At 44.0% G+C, this 20386-nt stretch overlaps 1 protein-coding gene across 1 annotated transcript in view; it reads right to left on the reverse strand.

Annotated features, from left to right (window-relative positions):
• Kiaa1324 (KIAA1324 ortholog) overlaps positions 1–20386 on the reverse strand; it is a 47234-nt gene that overhangs the window by 25826 nt on the left and 1022 nt on the right. The window contains exons 2-6 of the mRNA XM_013031856.1: positions 11110–11257; positions 10645–10725; positions 9510–9615; positions 9229–9378; positions 712–800 (exon numbers count right to left, since the gene is read on the reverse strand). Of these exons, the coding sequence (XP_012887310.1) occupies positions 712–800; positions 9229–9378; positions 9510–9615; positions 10645–10725; positions 11110–11257 (574 nt within the window). The remainder of the gene's footprint in view (positions 1–711; positions 801–9228; positions 9379–9509; positions 9616–10644; positions 10726–11109; positions 11258–20386) is intronic.

The following is a 20386-nucleotide window of genomic DNA, read 5'->3' on the forward strand; positions in this document are numbered from 1 at the left end:
CATGCAAGGCAAGCACTCTACCACGGAGCCGCCTTCTCAGCCTAGAAAAATTCTTTTCTGAGGCAGAAGGCATGGGAGAATGAGAATCAGCAGGGGCAGGCCATTCTCCAGTGAGCCAGGAGTGTGACCCAGTTCCCCTTACCACCTGGGAGCCTAGGGAGCCTGAAGCTCAAGCTCCCAGGAGAAGGGAGCATGCCCAGACAGGCAGGTGGTGCCCAGCACATACCAAGCAAAGAAAAATGAAGTGATTTTTAAAATATAGCACATGTGGAAATTCAGACGAATGAGACAAACACAAGTTTCTGACCTTCAAGTGAATGAAACTATCTCATTTTGCCCCTGCCCTCCATCAGCCCTGGGTCACCATACAGGTCTATGAGAGCTGCTGTTGTTGTTGTTGTTGTTGTTTGCCAGTCCGGGAGCTTGAACTCAGGCCCTAGGCACTGTCCCTGGGCTCAAGGCTAGCACTCAACTACTTGAGCCACAGCCCCACTTCTGGCTTTTTCTGTGTATGTGGTACTGAGGAATTGAACCCAAAGCTTCATGCATGCAAGGCAAGCACTCTACCCCTAAGCTACCTTCCCAGCCCTGTGGGGGTTTTATCTTGGTGCCAGCTTTCTTGATGGCTGGACCTTAAACAGCCTTGGTAAAGCTCAGGGGAGCAGGAGACAGTCTACCTGGGGCAGAGGAGCTCCAAGAAGGACCACCCACCTCTCCGTTGGCATCGCAGGCTGTGTGTGTATAGAAATAATCCTTGTCTGTGCAGGCTGGACGGACTTTGCAGGAAGAGGATCCTTTTTCTAAATTGCCAAAGCAAGAAATAATATTAGATGTCACAGAAGAAAGTGAGGCTTGTGCTGGGGCTTGAACTCAGGGCCCAGCTGCTGTACCTTAGCTTTTCAGCTCAAGGCTAGTGCTCTACCACTTGAGCCACAATGCCACATCTGGCTTTTGGGTGGCTAAGAGGAGATAAAATATCTCCTAGACTTTCCTGCCCGAGCTGACTTTGAAGCCCAGTCCTCAGATCTCAGCCTCCTAAGTAGCTAGGATTACAGGTGTGAGCCTCTAGCACCCTGTGCAGCAAGTAAGGCTTTGACCGGGTGACTCCCAAGCCCTGGGAGTGCATCGACACACAGGTGTGGTGGGAAGTAAAAAACAAATTATGAGTGTCCACCCACCCATCCCCTCTGAAGGGTAGTTTCTATTTCACCCGTGATCCTGCTCAGGGCTCCCTGCCCCTCTCCCAGGTGCTGTTGGGAGGCTGCTGGTCCTACCCCATGGGGCAGCGTATACAGCGGCCCCATTGCAGTCTAGCATGGAGGATGTGAACCCGGAAAACAAAATAGCACCAGGCAGGTTAACTCCACCAAACCCAGTTTCCTGAGACCTCCTCTCATCCAGACAAATTTGCAACCCGTGAAGGTGAATTTTCTGCTCCTTACAGGTTGAAGTAAAATGTAGTAAAACAGAGGACATAGCTTTGAGATATTTTTGTTCTGTTTTGAGACAGAGTCTTGTTCTGTAGCCCAAGCTGGCCTTGAACTCATGATCCTTCTGTCTTTGCCTCCTGAGTGCTGGGATTACAGAAGTACGCCACCATGCCCAGCTGCTTTGAGACTTTTATTCTAAGCCTTTTTCTGAATGTTCTCTTATCACGTACCTTGAATGAAGGAAGCCTTCCACCTCTGAAAATTTTAATTTCCTTGCACCCCACGTAAGGTTCTTTCCTACATTCCTCAATCCCGATTTCCCAGCACTGTCTTTTTTTTTTTTTGTCTTTTCTTTTTTGGTACTGGGGATCGAACCCAGGACGTTGCGCTTGCTAGGCAAGCGCTTTGCCACTGAGCTACATCCCAGCCCTCCCAGCACTGTCTTTACCTGTGGCCTGTGCCTGCTGAGAAATTCCAATGATCATTTCTCTTTCCCTGTGTTCTCCTTACATTTATGCTAGGGCTACTCAGCGCTTCAACACTATGATGTATTCCATATGAACTACTATTTCAATGAATTCCTCCTTAAAGTAACGGATTTCACCTTTCTTTTGCTTTTAGTTTTGGTGGTTTGTTTTGTTTTGTTTTTTGGTGCGGTCATGGGTCTGAACTCAGCCTGGCGCTGTCCCTGAGCTCTTCAGCTCAAGGCTAGTGTTTTACCATTTGAGCCACAGCACCACTTCCAGTTTTTTTCTGTTTATGTGGTGCTGAGGAATCAAACCCAGGGCCTCATGCATGCAAGGCAAGCACTCTACCACTGAGCCACCTTCCCAGCCCCCTTGCTTTTAGTTTTTAAGGCAACGTCTTTAATGTAACTCAGGCTGGCCTTGAACTCTTGATCTTCTTTTTTTAGGCTCCCAAGTGCTGGGAATATATACTTGTACCATCATGTCCAGATTAGAAATCTTTTGGAAATCTGATTTTTTTTTAAAAAAAAGAGCTGTTTCTTCTTACCTAGGAATTACTCATAATTCATGCAAGTAAAAATGCAAAATTTCCATGGAAATTTGTTTTCTGCAGAATAAAAAAAATACATTGCTCTCTAGGGTACACATTATACTACTCCTACTGCTGCTACAATTAGTTCTATTATGAATACCATTTCCCCAGCAGATAAGCATTTTCTAATGATGAGAACTCTTCTTATATATTATCTGACAGGCAGTATGACATTGTGGAGTGAAATTTTTTTGCTAGGCAGATCTAGGTTTTCCTCAGCTTCTTCATTTAGTAGTTGTGCATTTGAGGCAAATGACTTAACATCCTTGAGCCTCAGATCTTTTCTCCTCTGTAGCACAGGACCAATAACATCTAACCTTAATGGAGCCAGCAGATGCTGGCGCATTGTTAATAGGTGCTCTCTAAATGATAGTAGCTACTTTGACTGCATGTTTGCAAATGGTTTTTATTTGGGAACTGTGGCCGTAGATTTAACAAAAAAAGTTCCTTTTCCTCCTCTTTCCAAATGAGGGTTATTTTCTCTCCTCACTGTCTGTCTCTCTGTCTCTCTCTCTCTCTGTCTCTCTCTCATTTTATTTGGTACCAGTAGTAGGGCTTGAACTGAGAGTGCTACCCTTTGCCTAAGGCTGGTCCTCTACCACTTGAGCCACAGGTCCACATCTGGCCTTTTGGTCTTAATTGGAGACAAATCTCATGAGGTTTCCTACCTGGGCTGGTTTTGAACCATGATCCTCATATCTCAGCCTTCCGAATAGCTAGGATAACAGGTGTGAGCTACAAGTGCTTGGTTTGAGCGGCTTCTTGCTCAATAGAACTTTCTATTTTTTTTCCAAGTGACTTCCTAGATGGGAACCTCACCTAATTCTAACCTGTTGGCCTCTACATTTCTCCATCTCTTTTGTCCCTGTCTTTTTGTCCACAAGAAAGAACTACAGGCTGACACACAGCTGGGATCTTCTCAGCTCTTTTACTAAGATAACAAGCAGAGGCTCAGTTCCACAGAGAGGAATTAAAGGACTCTTGCTGTTGATTGACGTGGCCAGAACAGATTGAGAGGAGATGTTGAAAATGTGCCAATTCCCAGACCTTGTGTATCCAGCCCAGCAGAACACAAGTCATGTGCTGGAAAATGCACAAAGACCTTCCTCTGCTTGTCAAATATTTACTCAATGTGCCACGCTAGCTCCAGGTTTTAGCAAAACTATCCAGCTGTTCACACACCTACCACTGTGAAATGTTTTAATCAATTATTAACCAAATGTTGAGACACACCTCACTTGGCTTGCTTGGGTTCACCAAGGGGTTTAAGTTGGGCACTAGTCAAGCTTGAAAGAGGGACCTAGGTAGATGGTTGGTTGGTTGACATAGTAACAAGGACCTGGGCAGAACTCCCTTATCTCCCTTCTGTCAATGTCTCCTCTATACTTCAGAGATAATAGTGTTCTCACCTGGACCCATTTTATCAAAAGAAAACATTTCCTTTGGGGACTTAAGGCTTAAGGAATACAAGACCCAGCTCTAATACTACCTTAGACTCTTGATCAATTTTTATCTGGCTGGACATTTCTTCATTCATTTATTAATGGGGAGCTTGTTCCCACATCATGCCCTGAGTAATAGTGAATGCCACGCTTATAAAATGCTATACTAGTGACTTTTTCGTATGGCTTATACCAAGGGTATTTTCACATTAAAAGAGGGGTTTTCTAGCCAAGCACCAGAGTCTCATGCCTGTAATCCTAGCTACTCAGGAGGCTGAGATCTGAGGATTGTTATAAGCTAGCCCAGGCAGTAAAGTGATACCCTATCACCAGTTAATTACCAAAAAAGCCAAGTAGAGCTGTGGCTCAAGTGGTAAGAGTGCTAGCCCTGAGCAAAAGAAGCTAAGGGACATTGCCTAGGTCCTGAGTTCAAGACCCAGAAGCAGCGCACACGCACGCACACACGGCTTAATGAGAATGAATTAATAGAATGAATAAATTGGATGAATTAGAACTAATAGAATAAATGCTTCCTGCATTCCAGATCCCTCTGTAAATTCTTCACTGTGTTACTCAGTCCTCACAATAAAACTAAAAGGTAGCAATTTTTTTTGTCATTCTCTTTTAGGCAAAGAAACTGAAGCATAATCATTTCTCGGGTTTTCATCTAAGATGATGTGTAGAAACTGGGGCATAAACAAATCATGTGCCCAATGTATCACAGAAAGTGAGTGGCAGAACAAGAACTTGGAGTTTATGCTCTTAAAACCCTGTCATACCTATTAGAAAATAGATCACCAACTAGGTACCCATACCAGTGGCTCACACCTGTAGTCCTAGCTACTCAGAAAGTAGATATCTGCCAGGCGTTGGTGTCTCCTGCCTGTAATCCTAGCTACTCAGGAAGCTAAGATCTGAGGATTGTGGTCCAAACCCAGCCTGGGCAAGAAAGTCCATGAGATTCTTATCTCCAATTAACCACCAGAAAACCGGAAGTGGCACTGTAGGCTCAAGTGGTAGAGGACAGCACCCAGGCCTAGAGTTCAAGCCCCATGACCACCACCACCACCACCAACAGCAACAACAACAACAAAAAGTAGCGATCTGAGGATCGAGATTTGAAGCCAGTCTAGGCAGACAAATTCAGTAGACTCTTACCTTGTCTCACGTTGTAGAACACCAAGCCTTGAACAAAAAAAACTAAGGGAGATTGAAAGGCCCTGAGAAGTCCCAATACTGACCCCCCCACCTCCAAAATGTGGATTACTAATACTTCACATAGCATAAGGGAGTCAATCCTAACGACCCGATCTTAGGTAGCAATGAGACAAATGCTTCCAGTCAGATTGCTGCTCTCAGCTCTCTCCTGTAAGTCTCCAGACTTCAAGGCAGGAAGTGCCAGTGTACTTTATGTTCCGCACACCAGCAATGATGCCTAAGCAATGGCCTCTGCCTCTACATGTTCTTTTCTTCCAGGTCAGGCAAGGTCAGGTTACTTTTCAGCTTAGAGGCCGGGTCTTTACTATATAACGCATGCTGGCCAAAAGCTCATGATCCTCCAACTTTAGCTTCCTTCTGAGATTATAGGTATGTGCTACTCTGCCCAACTCTACCTTAAAATTCTTTAACGGTTTCCACTGCTGATAAGATCAAATCCTATTTTTTTAAATGTGGATTCACATGTAATAATTATGCATACTATGGGGATGGAGCAGTATTTCATCACAGATTAGGTATGTATTGATCCAATCCATTAATTCGAACTTCCATCTCATTATTTCTCCTATAGTTTAGATTTTTTTTTTTTTTTGCCGGTTGTGGGGCCTGAACTCTGGGCCTGGGCGCTGTCCCTCAGCTCTTCAGCTCAAGACGAGCGCTCTACCACTTGAGCCACAGCACCAGTCTTCTGGAGATAAGTCTCATGGACTTTCCTGCCCAGGCTGGCTTTTGAACTGCGATCCTCAGATCTCAGCCTCCTGAGTAGCTAGGATTACAGGCATGAGCCACCAGTGCCAGCTTCGATATTTTATTTATATACAAGTCAAAAATCACCATCTGCCAGCACATCAGGAGGCCCAAAGTGAAAAATATCTTGTGCCTGATAAATAATTGCTTCTGGGAATATATCAGATCATAGCAGAAACTGGAGATACATGAGCTTATCAATCACGCCAGATACCACCCCCTCATCTGGAACTATAAAAGGAGCACCCCAAGATTAATATGTAACAGGCCCATACACACTTTACTTGGGAAAATCACCACTGTCCCCAGCTCTAACTGGAGCTCATAGCTGGCTTCCAACTGACACCCCAAACTTCCTGTTATCTGGTCCTGCATTTGATAACTCTGTACCCGGAACAGCTCCACACCTGGCCTGTGGATATAAAATTTACCTGGTCCCCTACAGAGAGGTTTCTTTGCATGTATTTCATCTGTCTATCTGTGCCTTAAGTATGGTCCCTTTGAACCCTGTAGCTCCTTTAACCCTTCATAGCCATTCAGTAGCTATATACATCATTTTCTTACATAAAACATAATGTGTGATCTAAGAGCTAATATTACTAATTAAGATCAGAATAAAAAAGCCAGGTGAGCTGGGTGCCAGTGGTTCGTGCCTATAATCCTAACTACTTAGGAGGGTGAGATCTGAGGTTCATGGTTTGAAGCTAGCCAGGGCAGAAAAGTCTATAAAACTCTTAGCTATCATAAATCACACATACACATATTAAAAAGAAAAAATATCTGGGTGCTGGAGGCTCTTATCTGTAATCCTACTCAGGAGTCTGAGATCTAAAGATCATGGTTTGAAGCCAATCCAAGCAGAATAGTCCGTGAAATTCTTACCTCCAACTAACTTCCACCAAGAGGTGTAAGTGCGGGTCCAGGGGTAGACAGCTAACCTTAAACAAAATGCCTACCTGACAGTTTGAGGCTGTGAGTTCAAGCCCTCGTACAGGAATACACAAAAAATAAAAATCAGAATAAACAATCAAACCCTCTGGTTGCCATGGCCTTTGTTTTCATGAAAATGAATTCAGTAGTATTTGGAGAATTAAAGCCATAAAAATTGCCAGGAGTTGGCGGCTCACACCTGTAATCCTAGCTATGCAGGAGGCTGGGGACTGAGGATTCTGGTTTGAGGTTTGAAACCAGGCTGAGCAGGACTCATGTCCAATTAGCCACCAAAAAAAAAAAAAAAATTCCCATGGGAAGTGGAGCTGTGGCTCAAGTGGGAAAGCTTCAGTCTTAGGTGGAAAAGCTAAGAGACAGCGCCCAGGCCCTGAGTTCAAGTCCCCATATTGGCATGCACATGCGTGTACAAGCATGCACGCACGTGCACACACACACACACACACACACACACCAACAAAACTGACATAGCTTGTGGATTTACTGTTATTCAATAAGTTCTGACAGAGCATCTGTCTCTAACATGAGCTTGCTGGCGACAGTTACTGCACTAAGTGTTCACAGAACCACATTTCTACTTTGCAACAGAGGCTCTTACTTGACTGCATTTCCCCCATTCTCCCTGGACACTTTTAAAGTTTTAGAAAAAAAAATGCGGCTTTATTAATGACCATGTTCTTCTTAGTAAGGTCACTTCTCAGTCAAAGGGGAAGTAAACTGGGTGGCAGAAGAGACCCCAAGAATTCACACTCTCAAATGGACCCTTTCATAGCAGCTTTGTGTATGAAAAAATCAGTTCATACAGAGTTGGTCAAAACACTCACTAGGCAGTTTTTTTTTCTTCTAGAACTAGCTTGCCATTCAAATCCTTCCACAGTGACTGAGCTAGAAGAGAAGCCAGTGTCAGACTGACAAAGACGGCCATTGATAGAAGCAGATCGAGGAAGAAAAGTAAGAAATTCAAGTGGAAAAACAGGAATTTAGACTTATAGATTAAGAAAAAAGAAAAACAGATCTAAACGTTTCCTCTTTGGGCTGTAAAATATACTTATTTGGCAAGAGGAGTGTAGATAAGGACTTTTGTTTTAGAAGTAGTATAGAAAGCACAGTTCACAAGATCAATAGTTGATCCTGGCTAAGCAAACACATCCCATAGCAGCACCTGTGAAAGTGTGTGTGTGTGTGTGTGTGTGTGTGTGTGTGTGTGTGTGTGTGTGTGTGTAGGTGGGGGTCTGCTTGAGAGCGCTCATGCTGAATTTGCGCTGTCCTGGAGACCTGGACCTCATGCCGAACGCTGGGCTGCCTGAGCACAGGCTCCTCTGTGGGCACTGTCTGTCTTACACCAGGGCCTCGAAGCTTCTGATACTTCCTCAAATGATCGAGTCTTGTTTCTCAAACTGGGATGCTTTAGGAAAGTGTAAAAATGAGCTATTTCTAGCCAACTCTTTACTTCCTCTTTGAGCAGTGGTTTCTAAACTGTGTTCCAAGGCACCTTGGATTCTCCCCAAAATGCCTGCTTTGAAGCCTAGTGAGGTAGTACACACCTGTAATACCAACATCTCAGGGGGCTGAGGCAGAAGAGCAGGGTGGTAAAGAGGTCTTACCATTATATAGCCCAGGATGGCCTCAAGGTCTTGGTCTTCCTGTCTCAGCCTACCAAGACCTGGGATTGCAGGTATGTCTTACCATGCTCAGCTGAACCTTACCTTACCTTACCTTTCCTTTCCTCTCCTCTCCTCTCCTTTCCTTTCTCTTCTCCTTTCTCCTCTCCTCTCCTTTCCCCTTCCATTCTCTCCCCTCCCCTTCTCTTCCTTTCCCTTACCTCCCCCTTCCCCACCCCTTCCTCCCTCCCTTCCCCTCTCCCTTCCTTCCTTCTCCTGAGCTTTTATGTTGTGCTCTAGCACTTCAACCACAGCTTTAATTTTTGGGTAGTTGATTGGAGATTAGCAACACAGATTTCCTGCCTGGGCTGTCTCTGAACCAAGATCCCCAGATCTCAGCCTCCTGAGTAGCTAAAATTACAGGCATGAGCTACCAGCCCCTGGATCATTTATTTCTTGTAATTATCGTTACAGTCTGCTTGCCCTGAGCTAGAATGTAAACTCCACAGAGAAAGAGACTTTTTGTCTATTTGATGCACTGATGTTTTCCAAGCACCTAGAATAGGGGCTGGGCAGACCAGGGGGCTCAATAAATATGAATTGCTTTATTGCATTTATGAATTGATGCAGATACAGGTGGCAGGGATCTTCTAGCAACAAGCAGAGTTTAAAAATAAATATCTTCAGCTTAACCACAAAGATGCCTGAACTTCCTGTTTCTCTGGTGTGTTTGTTGGTACCCATCTTACCCCTCCCAAACCTTCCTGCCCTCAGAAACATCACCTGAGTATTTGTCAGGGTCACATGGATGGCAAGAAGTTTCTCCTTTATTTGAGTAAGAGTTGGCAGGGCAAAGCTTGCAGAAAGAGGAGCCCTGCTTGGCTGCAAATGTGCCAGGTTTGCATGGAAAGCATTCTGAAGTGTAGGCCACACCTAGGAAGGAAGAACCATAGAGAAAAGTAGGGACTGAGTCCAGACACCCAGGCCCTGTGCCTGACCTCATACCCCACTGCCCTCAGGGAGGAGGCTAAGCACAGACCCCTGACCCAACACCCTCCGGGTACCTGTTATCGCAATGTTTCTCACAAGCACAGGCTTCGAAACTTTGGACCACACTGAGAAAGCTGTGGTTCTCCAAAAGAGGACATTATTGCCTCGGTTTAGTTCAACCTAGAAACGACAGAGAGGAGGTGTTGGTTCACCTCAGAAACACGCTTTCTAACCTGATGATTAGACTCTTACTGCATAGATAGAGTCTGTTCTGACCCTCTCTCTTCTCTTTCTCAGCTTTGTCTTTCTTCTCAGGGTAGCTTAGACCTTCTTTTTTCTTTTTCTTTCATTTTTTGGGGGTCTTTCATTTTTTTCTGACAGTATTGGGGGAAGTCAGGGCCCCATAGTTGCTAGATTGGGGCCTTACTGCTTAAACCATGCCTCTAATACCTTTTTTGCTTTAGTTATTTTTTCAGATGGGATCTTGTACTTTTCCCCCAAGGTTGGCTTTGGACGTCAATCCTCCTACCCATGCTTCCTGAGTAACTAGGATTATAGGCATGTGCTACCACATCCACGTCCAGCTCCTCCTCTTTCTAGGTGTCTTCTTATAACCATCTCATGCTCTTTCCCACTTACATCACATTTACCACTAGCATTCCTTAGTGTGTGTGTGTGTGTGTGTGTGTGTGTGTGTGTGTGTGTGTGTGGTACTTGAGTCTTAATCTCAAAACTTGTACTCTGTCCCTTAGCTTTTTTACTCGTTTGACTCTCCACTACTTGAGCAACACCTCCACTTCTGGCTTTTTGGCAGGTAATTGGAGAGAAGAGCCTCATGGCTTTTCTTGCCTGGGCTGACTTTGAACCATGATCCTCAGATCTTAGCCTCCTGAGTAGTTAGGGTTACAGGAGTGAGCCACCAACACTTGGCTTCCAGCATCTCTTGTGGTCAGATAATAAAGGGACTGGAAGGGACTGATAGTAGGGTGACTGGAATTCCTTCATTCTTCTCTGATTCTTCAGAAAGCCTGGCTCAAATAGGGAAAGACACTGGTCTTTGGGATGAAGCCATAGCAACAACACATCCAGCCTTCTACCAACCACAACTAAGGAACCAGTGCATCCTCAGCATCTCTGCTGCTCTCTTTACAGAAGAGCCCTTGGTCCTCTCTCTGGGGTCTCCAGGGTGAGGGCTGGTGAGATACTCACGCTGTGGAATTCCCATCCTTTCTCTGTGGTTTTCATCCACCTGGAGTCGTCTGCATTGGGCTGGCACTGGTCATTCTGGACCTGGGGCAGCAGGAGTTGGGGATGAGGCTCAGCTTCAGAGGAATTGAGGGCTCTGAACAGAAGAGCTTTGAAGTAATGTGGGACTAGCTGCACACAAGACATCTAAGCATTGACACCAAGGAAGTGTTCAACAACATAGCCATTTAGGTATCACTTGCATGGCTGAGCGGGAAGGAACACCTAAAAATATCCCAGATGCACCCTATTCTTCCCCTCCCCTCTCTTCCAGGGCCTCAGCTAGTTTTACCCACGTTTCACAAGGAAAACAACTCTGACTTGCCAAGCTAAAACTATACTTGGGACTGATTTCTGCAAATAAATCTGAACCTCACACAGGACCTTGAGCATGCGCCCTCCCTCCTTCTCCATCGGTCAGGGCCTTACAAAAAACTCGAAAATGATGCTGGAGTCTGGGTAGTAGTACTCAAAGTTAACCGTGCCAGATTGCTTCAGGTTGACGGCGTACATCAGCGTGGCTGTGCATTCGTCTGTGTTGGAGGCGATGTAGTCTCCCCTGGGAACCCACTTGGACCTATGAGGGAACAGGAGCCAAGTTCACGGGCAAGTGCAGAGCCCAGCAGGCTTTGTGCCATGTGGAGGGCTCATGTTCTGCTGGGGTTTTGTTTTGGGTGGAGGGGATTTCACACTTGGGATTTCATGGTAATGGTTGCTTCCTACTATCCAAGGCACCGAGCTACTTTTTTTTTTTTTTTTGTCAGTCGTGGAGCTTGAACTCAGGGCCTGGGTGCTGAGCTTTTTCACACAAGGCTAGCATTCTGCCACTTTGAGCCACTGCACCACTTCCAGTTTTCTGGTGGTTAATTGGAGAGAAGAGTCTCACAGACGTTCCTACCCTGGCTGGCTTCAAATCACAATTCTCAGATCTCAGCCTCCTAAGTAGCTAGGATTACGGGCATGAGCCACTAGCACCTGGCTCTGAGCTACTTTTTAGTTTATTTTTGGTGTGTGTGTGTGTGCCATTACTGGGATTTGAATTCAGGATCTGGGTACTGTCCCTGAGGTGTTTTTTTTTTAATCTTTTCATTCATCAAGACCAGCATTCTATCACTTGAGCCACAGCTCTGTTTCCAGCTTTTGGGTGGTTTAGTTGGAAAAAAGACTCTGATGGACCTTCTTGCCAGGGCTGATTTCAAACTATGATCTTCAGATCTCAGCTTCCTGAGTAGCTGGGATTAAAGGAATGAGCTACGAGTACCCGGCAGAGCTACATGTTTTATATTAATAATTTCTATCCATCAGCTAAAAAGAACTATTTTTTTTCTCATTTAAAAGATAAGGAAGTGAAGAGTCCCTCACCCAACAGCACAAATCACAAAGCAGGGATGGGATTCAATCTCAGGTCTGCCTAAATCCAAAGCCCTCAAAGTCAGGAGATAGGGATATTCCTTAGACTTCAGTGTTATTCCACTTGTTTTTCCAGAAACGTCTACATTAAGATGCTACATGCAAATAGCTTTTACAGGAAAGCAGAGACAATAAATCTCAGGTCTGTTTTGTCTGCTTGATCTCGCTCACCCTTCCCACTTTTCTTTGCTCTCCAGCACACCACCTGCCAGCTCCTCTGGACACACCCTGCATCCACCCCTGCATCCTCTACCTGCTCTCCACACTGTAGGTGGAGACTTCCAGAATGAAAATATGACAACATAACTCCCCAGTCCAACACCCCTATGCAAATTCCTGGCCTACACTTTCTACTCCAGTCCCATGAACTTTTCTCAACTCCTCTGCCAAACTTTCTCTTGCCCATACCCCCCAGGGGTGGCCCTCTTCTTGGAACATACCTCCTTTTCCCTCCTTCTATTTAATTTCTCCCTTAGTCTTACAATAAATAATACTTTGTCTACAATGTTTTCTTGACTTTATCTGCTTCTGCTATGGTTACCTGGAGCTTTCTGTTTCTCAGAGCCATAAAAGATTCTAATTTGTTTTTAATATATTATCAACATATATAGAGGTACAATGAACATATATCTTTCCACCACTCTGTTTAAGAAATATAGCACAAGCTAGGCATTGATGGCTCACATCTGTAATCCTAGCTACTTAGGAGGCTGAAATCTAAGGATCATGGTTCAAAGCTAGCCTAAGCAGAGGAGTCTATGAGACTTATTTCTAATGAACCACCAAAAAGATGGTATGGCTCAAGTGGTAGAGTGCTTATCCTTGATCAAAAACTCAGGGATAGCTTCCAGGCCCTGAGTTCAAGCCCCAGGACTGGCACAAAAATAAAAAGAAAGAGACAGAGACAGACGGAAGGAAGGAAGGAAGGAAGGAAGGAAGTCGTGTACCCCTGGCTACTCTAGTTGAACTTTCTCTATTTCCTCTTCTCCACCACTGCCAAGTGAGATCAGTTTTCTGAATCTGGTGCTTAACATTTCCATAAAGTTTTCTGTATACAATATAGCAGATAATAGTGCTTTGTATGTTTTTAAGCTTTGTGTAAATGGTACTATACTTATGCATTCTGAAAATGGTACCATACTTACATGTGCTGAAACTTACTTTTCCTGGGGGTTACTGGGTAATGGTAATATGATATATTCATATTCACATATTCACGTTCTTTTTTCTTCTCTGTGTGTGTGTGTGTGTGTGTCTCCTGTCTGTCTCTGTCTGTGTCTGTGTCTGTGTCTCTGTGTGTTTGTCTCTGTCTGGATCTTTCTCTGGTGCTGAAAATCAGACTCAGGGCCTCGTCCTTGATTCATATATGCCCTGCACTGTATTATAAACTCAGTCTTTCCTTTCACATTATTATTGTATAATATTCCTCTGTATGCCTCTACCATTTTTATTTACCATTTTTATTTGTGGCTGGAGGGCAGTTAGATTGTTTCTACCATTGTTGCTACAGTACATGTCCTGCAACAGGGGTCTGAGTGTAGTGGCTGGGAGGGGAGTGGCTCTCTGAACTACCACCCCCTTTTTCTCCGAAGTGGTTATGTCAACTTACCCCCACAAGCTCTGTCAGGGAGCTCCTGTTGCCCCACATCTTTCTCCAAATTTGGGATGCTCAGACTCTGAAATTGTTGCCAATATGATGTGGTAGGGAATTAGTGTCTGCTTGGCCCTCAAAGCTTGTTTCCTTGGTTACTTTTCTCAAGCTTAATTGCAATACTGTTGGCTCTAACTTGCTTTGCACACTAGACTATCCCCAGGACCCGTTCCTAGGCCGGGCATTCAGAGGCACGTTGGAGGATTAAGTAGGCGATGTGGGAAAAGGGTGACCTGAGACAACCCACCATCTCAGCCTGAGCTAGCTCTGGTCTCCAACTGCTTACTAATAGTTAGAGCCTCAAGTTAATCCACAGGGTCCTCCCTGAGTATGCCAAAATAACACAGCATTCCAAGCTCTTCAATCATCACTATTGTCCAGCCTGGTGGTTCACCCCTGTAATCCTAGCTACTGAAGAGGCTGAGATCTGAGGACCTTAATTCAAAGTCAGCCTGGGCAGGAAAGTCCATGAGAGCCTTATCTTTAATTTACCACCCCTGCAAAAAGAGGTGGAAGTAGAGCCATGGCTCAAGTGGTAGAGTGCCAGCCTTGAGCACAAAATCTAAGGAATAGAGTCCAGGCCCTGAGTTCATGCCCCAATACTGGCACATATACAAAAAAAAAAAGTCACTGTAACTCTCAAATCAGAAATGTTAGCTGAACTCATCCTAAATGTTCTAGCTAACCTAAAGGTGTTGTTTCTCCTTCTTCAAAGAGACATTTAATGCTAATATATTCCACAGCATCAGTTTTAAAGAACTCCTGAAGTTTGATGAATAATTAAAAGGATTCCATGAGTGGATTATATTTGCAAATGCATCACAATTTTCCTTTCTGCCAGAACTGTCCCTGGCAGAACTGTCTCACATTCAATAATAACAAGACATTGTTGATTGACTGCCAGCTTCAGACCACCATGCCAAATTATCTTTTAAATGATAACAGTATTTGCATGTAATCTATGAACATCCTCCCATGTACTTTGAAAATTTAATGGATTATTTACTTTGAGACAATGTCTTGCCACGTTTCAGGCTGGCCTCAAACTTGCAGTCCTCATGCCTCAACCTCTGAGCGGAGGCCTCTTGTGCCATTCGAGTCAACTAAATTGTTTAAATTGAGGTACTGGGTCTTGAATTCAGGTCCTCCTCAGTCTACCACTTGAGTCATGTTCCCAGCTCTTTCTTTTTTTTCCTTTTTTTAAATTTTAGTATAATTATTAGGATGTGTACAGAGGGGTTACAATTTCATAATTTGGGTAATGTATCCATTTCTCTTTTGGACATCACCCCTTCCTTTGCTTTCTTCCTCTCCAGCTCTTTTTTGCTTTAGTTATTTTTCAGTTAGGGTCTCTTATTTTGCCCAGGTAGCATTGAGTCTTCTTTTGGTCTTCTGAGTAGCTGAGATCATAATTACACACTACCATAACAAAATTTATTTTTGAGATGAGGTCTTTTAATGTTTTCCCCTGAACAGGGTACGCTAACCTACGTGGATAATTACTACGTTTCAGGATTTGGATTATGTCCTTGCATTTTGAGTTCAAACTGAGAAATCTTATTTTAATGGGCTTGCCCTTGGGTGTGACTTGCCACTTCTCCTTTGTAGCTTTCAACGTGTTTCCTTTGTTCACTATAGCCATTATTTTCCTTAATCTTGCCTGTTTCATATTCTGTAAAACTCCTCCACTGGGATAACATCCTCAAAGTTGGGGATATTTTCTGCTGCTGTCTTATTAAATAGGTTGTTCATGCCTTTAATTCATATCTCTTCTTCTGCACTCATGACTCATAGATTTGATCATTTGATGATGGTACTCCAGAGGTCCCATAAATTTCATTCATATTTTCTTAGTGTTTATCTTAATGTCTTTGACTGACTGATTTAACTCTTCTTTATCTTCTTCTCCTTCTTTTTTTTTTTTTTACCAGGCTTCAAGCTTGAACTCAGGGCCTGGGCATTTCCCTGAGCTGCTTTTGCTCACGGCTAGCACTCAACCTCTTAAGCCACATCACCACTCCTGGCTTTTTCTGGCACTGAGGAATTAAACCCAGGGCTTCATGCATACTAGGAAGTACTCTACCACTAAGCCACACTCCTAGCCCTTATCTTCTATGTTTCATATCCTATTTTCAACCAGCTCTATTAGCTAGGCTTTTGACTCTTTTAAAAAATTTGGGCTATTGAGATCTTCTAAGGTTTCAATTTTGTTTCCAGGATTTTTTAAATTTAATTTAATTTTTTATTTTTTGGTCAGTTGCAGGGCCTGAACTCTGGGCCTGGGCGCTGTCCCTCAGCTCTTCAGCTCAAGCTTAGTGTTCTACCACTTGAGCCACAGCGCCACTTTCCGGCATTTTCTGCTTATGTGGTGCTGAGGAATCGAACCCAGGGCCTCAAGCATGCAAGGTAAGCACTCTACCACTGAGCCACCTTCCCAGCCCCTGTTTCCAGGGTTTTTTACATCTTTATGAATTCCTTTCATATCTTGCTTTTTTTTTTCGGTCAGTCATGGGGCTTGAACTCTGGGCCTGGGCACTATCCCTGAGCTCTTCAGCTCAAGGCAAGCACTCTACCACTAGAGCCACAGCACCACTTCTGGTTCTCTGGTGGTTAATTGGAGATAAGAGTCTCGTAGACTTTCCTGCCTGGGCTGGCTTTGAACTGTGATCCTCAGATCTCAGCCTCCTTAGTAGCTAGGATTACAGGCACGTGCCCCCAGTGCCAGCTATATCTTGCTTTGTTTTATTTCACTCAACTGTTGGTTTGAATTCTCTTTGAGCCCAGTTAGTTGTTTGTATCCTCTGAATTGGCTCAGCTGCACATACATTACCTCCTTAATTTCATTGATTCTTTTTGTCATTATATTTTTAGTTTGATGCTTGAAATTTCTTCTTCTTCCCTAGCTCTTAAGTATTGTAGAGTTGTTGGCTATTGAGGAAGATACATTGCCCTGTTTATTTGTGTATTTAGTGAGTTGTGGGGAGAAGGAGAAGTCAAGCTCCCATGTCCTTTCAACTGATGATATCTCAGAGTTATCAAAGATCGGGTAGTGGCTGGGTTTTGGTGTGTTTTCCTGTTACTAGATTGAAGGGGAGCGGCTCAGTAGGCAAATATTTAATTCCAATGCTCAAGTCACAGTGTAGACTTCTCCTCCACTCAGGGTGAGGAAGCTTGGCTGTAAACTATTGCAAGCTGTGTGCCAGTGGCTCACACCTGTAGTTTTAGCTACTCAGGGGGCTGAGATCTGAGGATCAAAGCCAGATCAGGTAGGAAAGTCTGAGAGACTCTTATCTCTGATTAACCACCAAAAAACTGGAGATGAAGCTGTGGCTCAAGTGGTAGAGAGCTAGCCTAGAGAAAAAAAAATGCTCAGGGACATTGCCCAGGCCCTCAACCTCAAGACTAGCACATACTCACACATAAAAAGAAGCTATTGAAGTTGATTAACTACATTCTTGTGTTTGGGACAATCCTTAGTGAAGACCAGTCATCATTGCCAATACTGCTTCAGTACCTTTAGATGTACACAGAAGCAAAGATGCATCTTTGTAACCTTGTATTGAAGTCTTGATTTTCTCCTCCTCCTCTCATGTAGCAAAGGATGGGCTTAGAACTCTGTGTTCTTCTTGATTCCTGCTTGATTTCTCTGTAGTTTTCTGCCTTCCTATCACCTTTTTCAGAGTTTCTGATGCTCTCCTTTTTCTCTTCAGAAACAGTCTTTGCTGTGTTATCAAAGTCTTCTCATTCATGGAATGAAAATGGTGGATAGTTCTAATATGAAGTCTTTCTCTGCCTAGTAGAATGTTCATATCTTTCATGGCTATGCTTTTCTCTCTCTCTTATTTCATAGTCTCAGTATTTGGTCTTCTGCCCTTTCTTTTCCACAAATATCCTTTTTATTATCCCCTTCTCTAATCCAATCCCTCTTGTTTATCCCAGTCTCTGATGTCAGACTGCTTCTTACACTTCAGCCTGAGAACATCCATCACGGGAGATCCCCTGTAGCCTCAGGATCCTGAACCCTGTTCCAATTGTCTGTTTGGTTCCCAAACATTTGTTCTGGGTCTACTGTTAGATGTTAGATGCTATTAGATGCTGGAGACACAGCAAGGACCAAAACAAATCCAGTCTCTCCCGCTTAGACTTACATTCTGTTTCTAATTGAGCATATAGAAATGTAATTAATCACATAGTAGTCATTGTTATAAGTATCACAGAAAGAATCATAAGGTGAATTAAGAGAGTGTCATAGGAGTTTATGGGCTATATGAAAATATCACAAGGAGCCAGGAGCCGATGGCTCACGCTTGTAATCCTAGCTGAGATCTGAGGATGATGGTTCAAAGCCAGCCCCGGTAGGAAAGCCCCTGTGACTCTTATCTCCAATTAATCACCAGAAAATTGCAAGTGGCACTTTGGCTCAAAGTAGCAGAGCACTAGCCTTGAGCTGAAGAGCTCAGGGACAGCTCTCAGACCCAGAGTTCAAGCCCCGTAACTGACAAAAAAAAAAAAAAACCACAAGGAACCCTCCACACTGTGGAATTAATATGTAATCAGTTTTAAAAAATGCAAAGAGCTACTTGAGGTAGAAATAGGATCACATCTAGAAGCTAACCTGGCAAAAAAAAAAAAAAAAGTTAACAAGATCCTGTCTCAAAGAACAAGCCAGGGGGCTGGGAAGGTGGCTCAGTGGTAGAGTGTTTGCCTTGCGTGCCTGAGGCCCTGGGGTTCAATTCCTCAGCACCACATAAGCAAAAAGAAAAAAGCCAGAAGTGGCGCTGTGGCTCAAGTGGTAGAGCGCTAGCCTTGAGCTGAAGAGCTGAGGGACAGCGCCCAGGCCCAGAGTTCAGGTCCCACAACCAGACCCCCCCCCAAAAAAAAGAACAAGCCAGGAATGGTAGTGCATGCCTGTCATCCCAGCTACTCCGCTTCATGGAAGGCAGCGGATAATGTTCCAAGGCCAATACCTAAGCAAAAGTGCAAGGCTCTACCTAAAAAATGAATAAAGCAGAGATGGGCTGAAAATGTGGCTTAAGTGGCAGAGGGATTTCCTATCAAGTGTGAGATTCTGGATTCAATGCCCAGTACCTCCAAACAAAAAGGTAGGGGAAAAGATGAATCTATGGACTCAAGGATGGCTTCTTTGAGGAAGTGACTTTTAGGCAGAGATCTGAGACCTAAAGAAGACTCAGCACAGGATGGAAATGGGCTGTTTCTGGCAGCCAGTGGGTGTACCAGAATGAGCAAGAGGCAAGGGAAATGAGCAGAAGACAGAGGTCACATTGGCAGAGTCCCGTAAGCTGTGGATTTTACCCCAAGAGCAATGGGTGTCCTCAGTTTTGAGCAGAAACATATGGTGTTTTGATTTGTATTCTCCGATCATTTTAGCTATTGTGTTAACATGGAGAAGTCAGAAACAGGAGACAAACAGAGATCTTGAGGCAGAGCAGACCGGAAGACACACTAGCTTGCTTCAGCCAGGGGCAGTGGAGTTGGATTCAAGTTGAACAGAAACGCTAAATACTTGGGATCTTGGTGCCAGCTCAAGTACTGACTTTCAAAACATACCCTGGTGGCCATTTTTCCTCCTCCATTTCTAGAGAAAAGAAACATTCTCTGCTTCCCTCTTAGGATGCTGTGGGAAGCCTTAAGACCCAGGCTGGAGCCTGTCTGTGCCATGGAAACACAAGTTTGTTATTAAATAGCCCACATCCTGCCTGTCTGACAGATAATGACTTCTGCCCTCTCAGCACAGTCCTTGGAGAGAGGTGAAACCTTTCCTCTGCATGAAGGAATTGATTAAGCTAGGTCTGCACTTGGACCAAGATCAAATGGTATTCACTATTAGGACTCAAGTGGGGTTGACTATCTTAATACACACATATGCTCTCCTATTGGCTAGCATCTTCTAGTTCTGTCTCTGTCCCTGTCCCCCAAACATTATCATACAATGATTATGCCACATACAATTGAACTCTAAAATACCTTTAAATTTGGACAACTGAATGGCTCAAGCATTGGTACTTCTGGAAGATGAAGGGGGAGGGAATCTTTGCTTTGTTTGAGATAGGATCGCACTGTGTAAGTCCAGGCTGGCCTCAAATTCACAGTCCTCCTGCCTCAAGCCCTTCCAGTGCTAAGACTACATACAGTTTTGCATCACTTTACTTGACTTTCCAGTCCTTCTTATATTTGCTTGTTTGCGTATAAGAGAAAGGTTCACTCCCCTCCCCCAGATCTCATTGACTATATTTAACCAAAAGCTGCTTTTGCCTCTTCGCATCCTTCTGCTTTTAGTAGCTAGAAACAACATTACCTGGCTCATAAATAAATGTTACTTGAGAACTGGGCTCCGGTGGCCTGTAATCCCAGCTATTCAAGTGGCTGAGATCTGAGGATTATGGTTTGAAGCCAGCCTGGGCAGGAAAGCCTATGACTCTTAGCTTCAATTAACCACCTTGCTGTGGCCCAAGTTGTAGAGAACTAGCCTTGAGCCAAAAAGGTAAGGAACTACACTCAGGCTCTGAGTTCAAGCCTCAGGACCTTCATAGATAGATAGATAGATAGATAGATAGATAGATAGATAGATAGATAGATAGATAGATAGATAGATAGATAGATAGATAGATAGATAGATAGATAGAT

The sequence above is a fragment of the Dipodomys ordii genome, unplaced genomic scaffold, assembly GCF_000151885.1.
Source record: "Dipodomys ordii isolate 6190 unplaced genomic scaffold, Dord_2.0 Scaffold146, whole genome shotgun sequence".
Lineage (NCBI taxonomy): Eukaryota > Metazoa > Chordata > Mammalia > Rodentia > Heteromyidae > Dipodomys > Dipodomys ordii.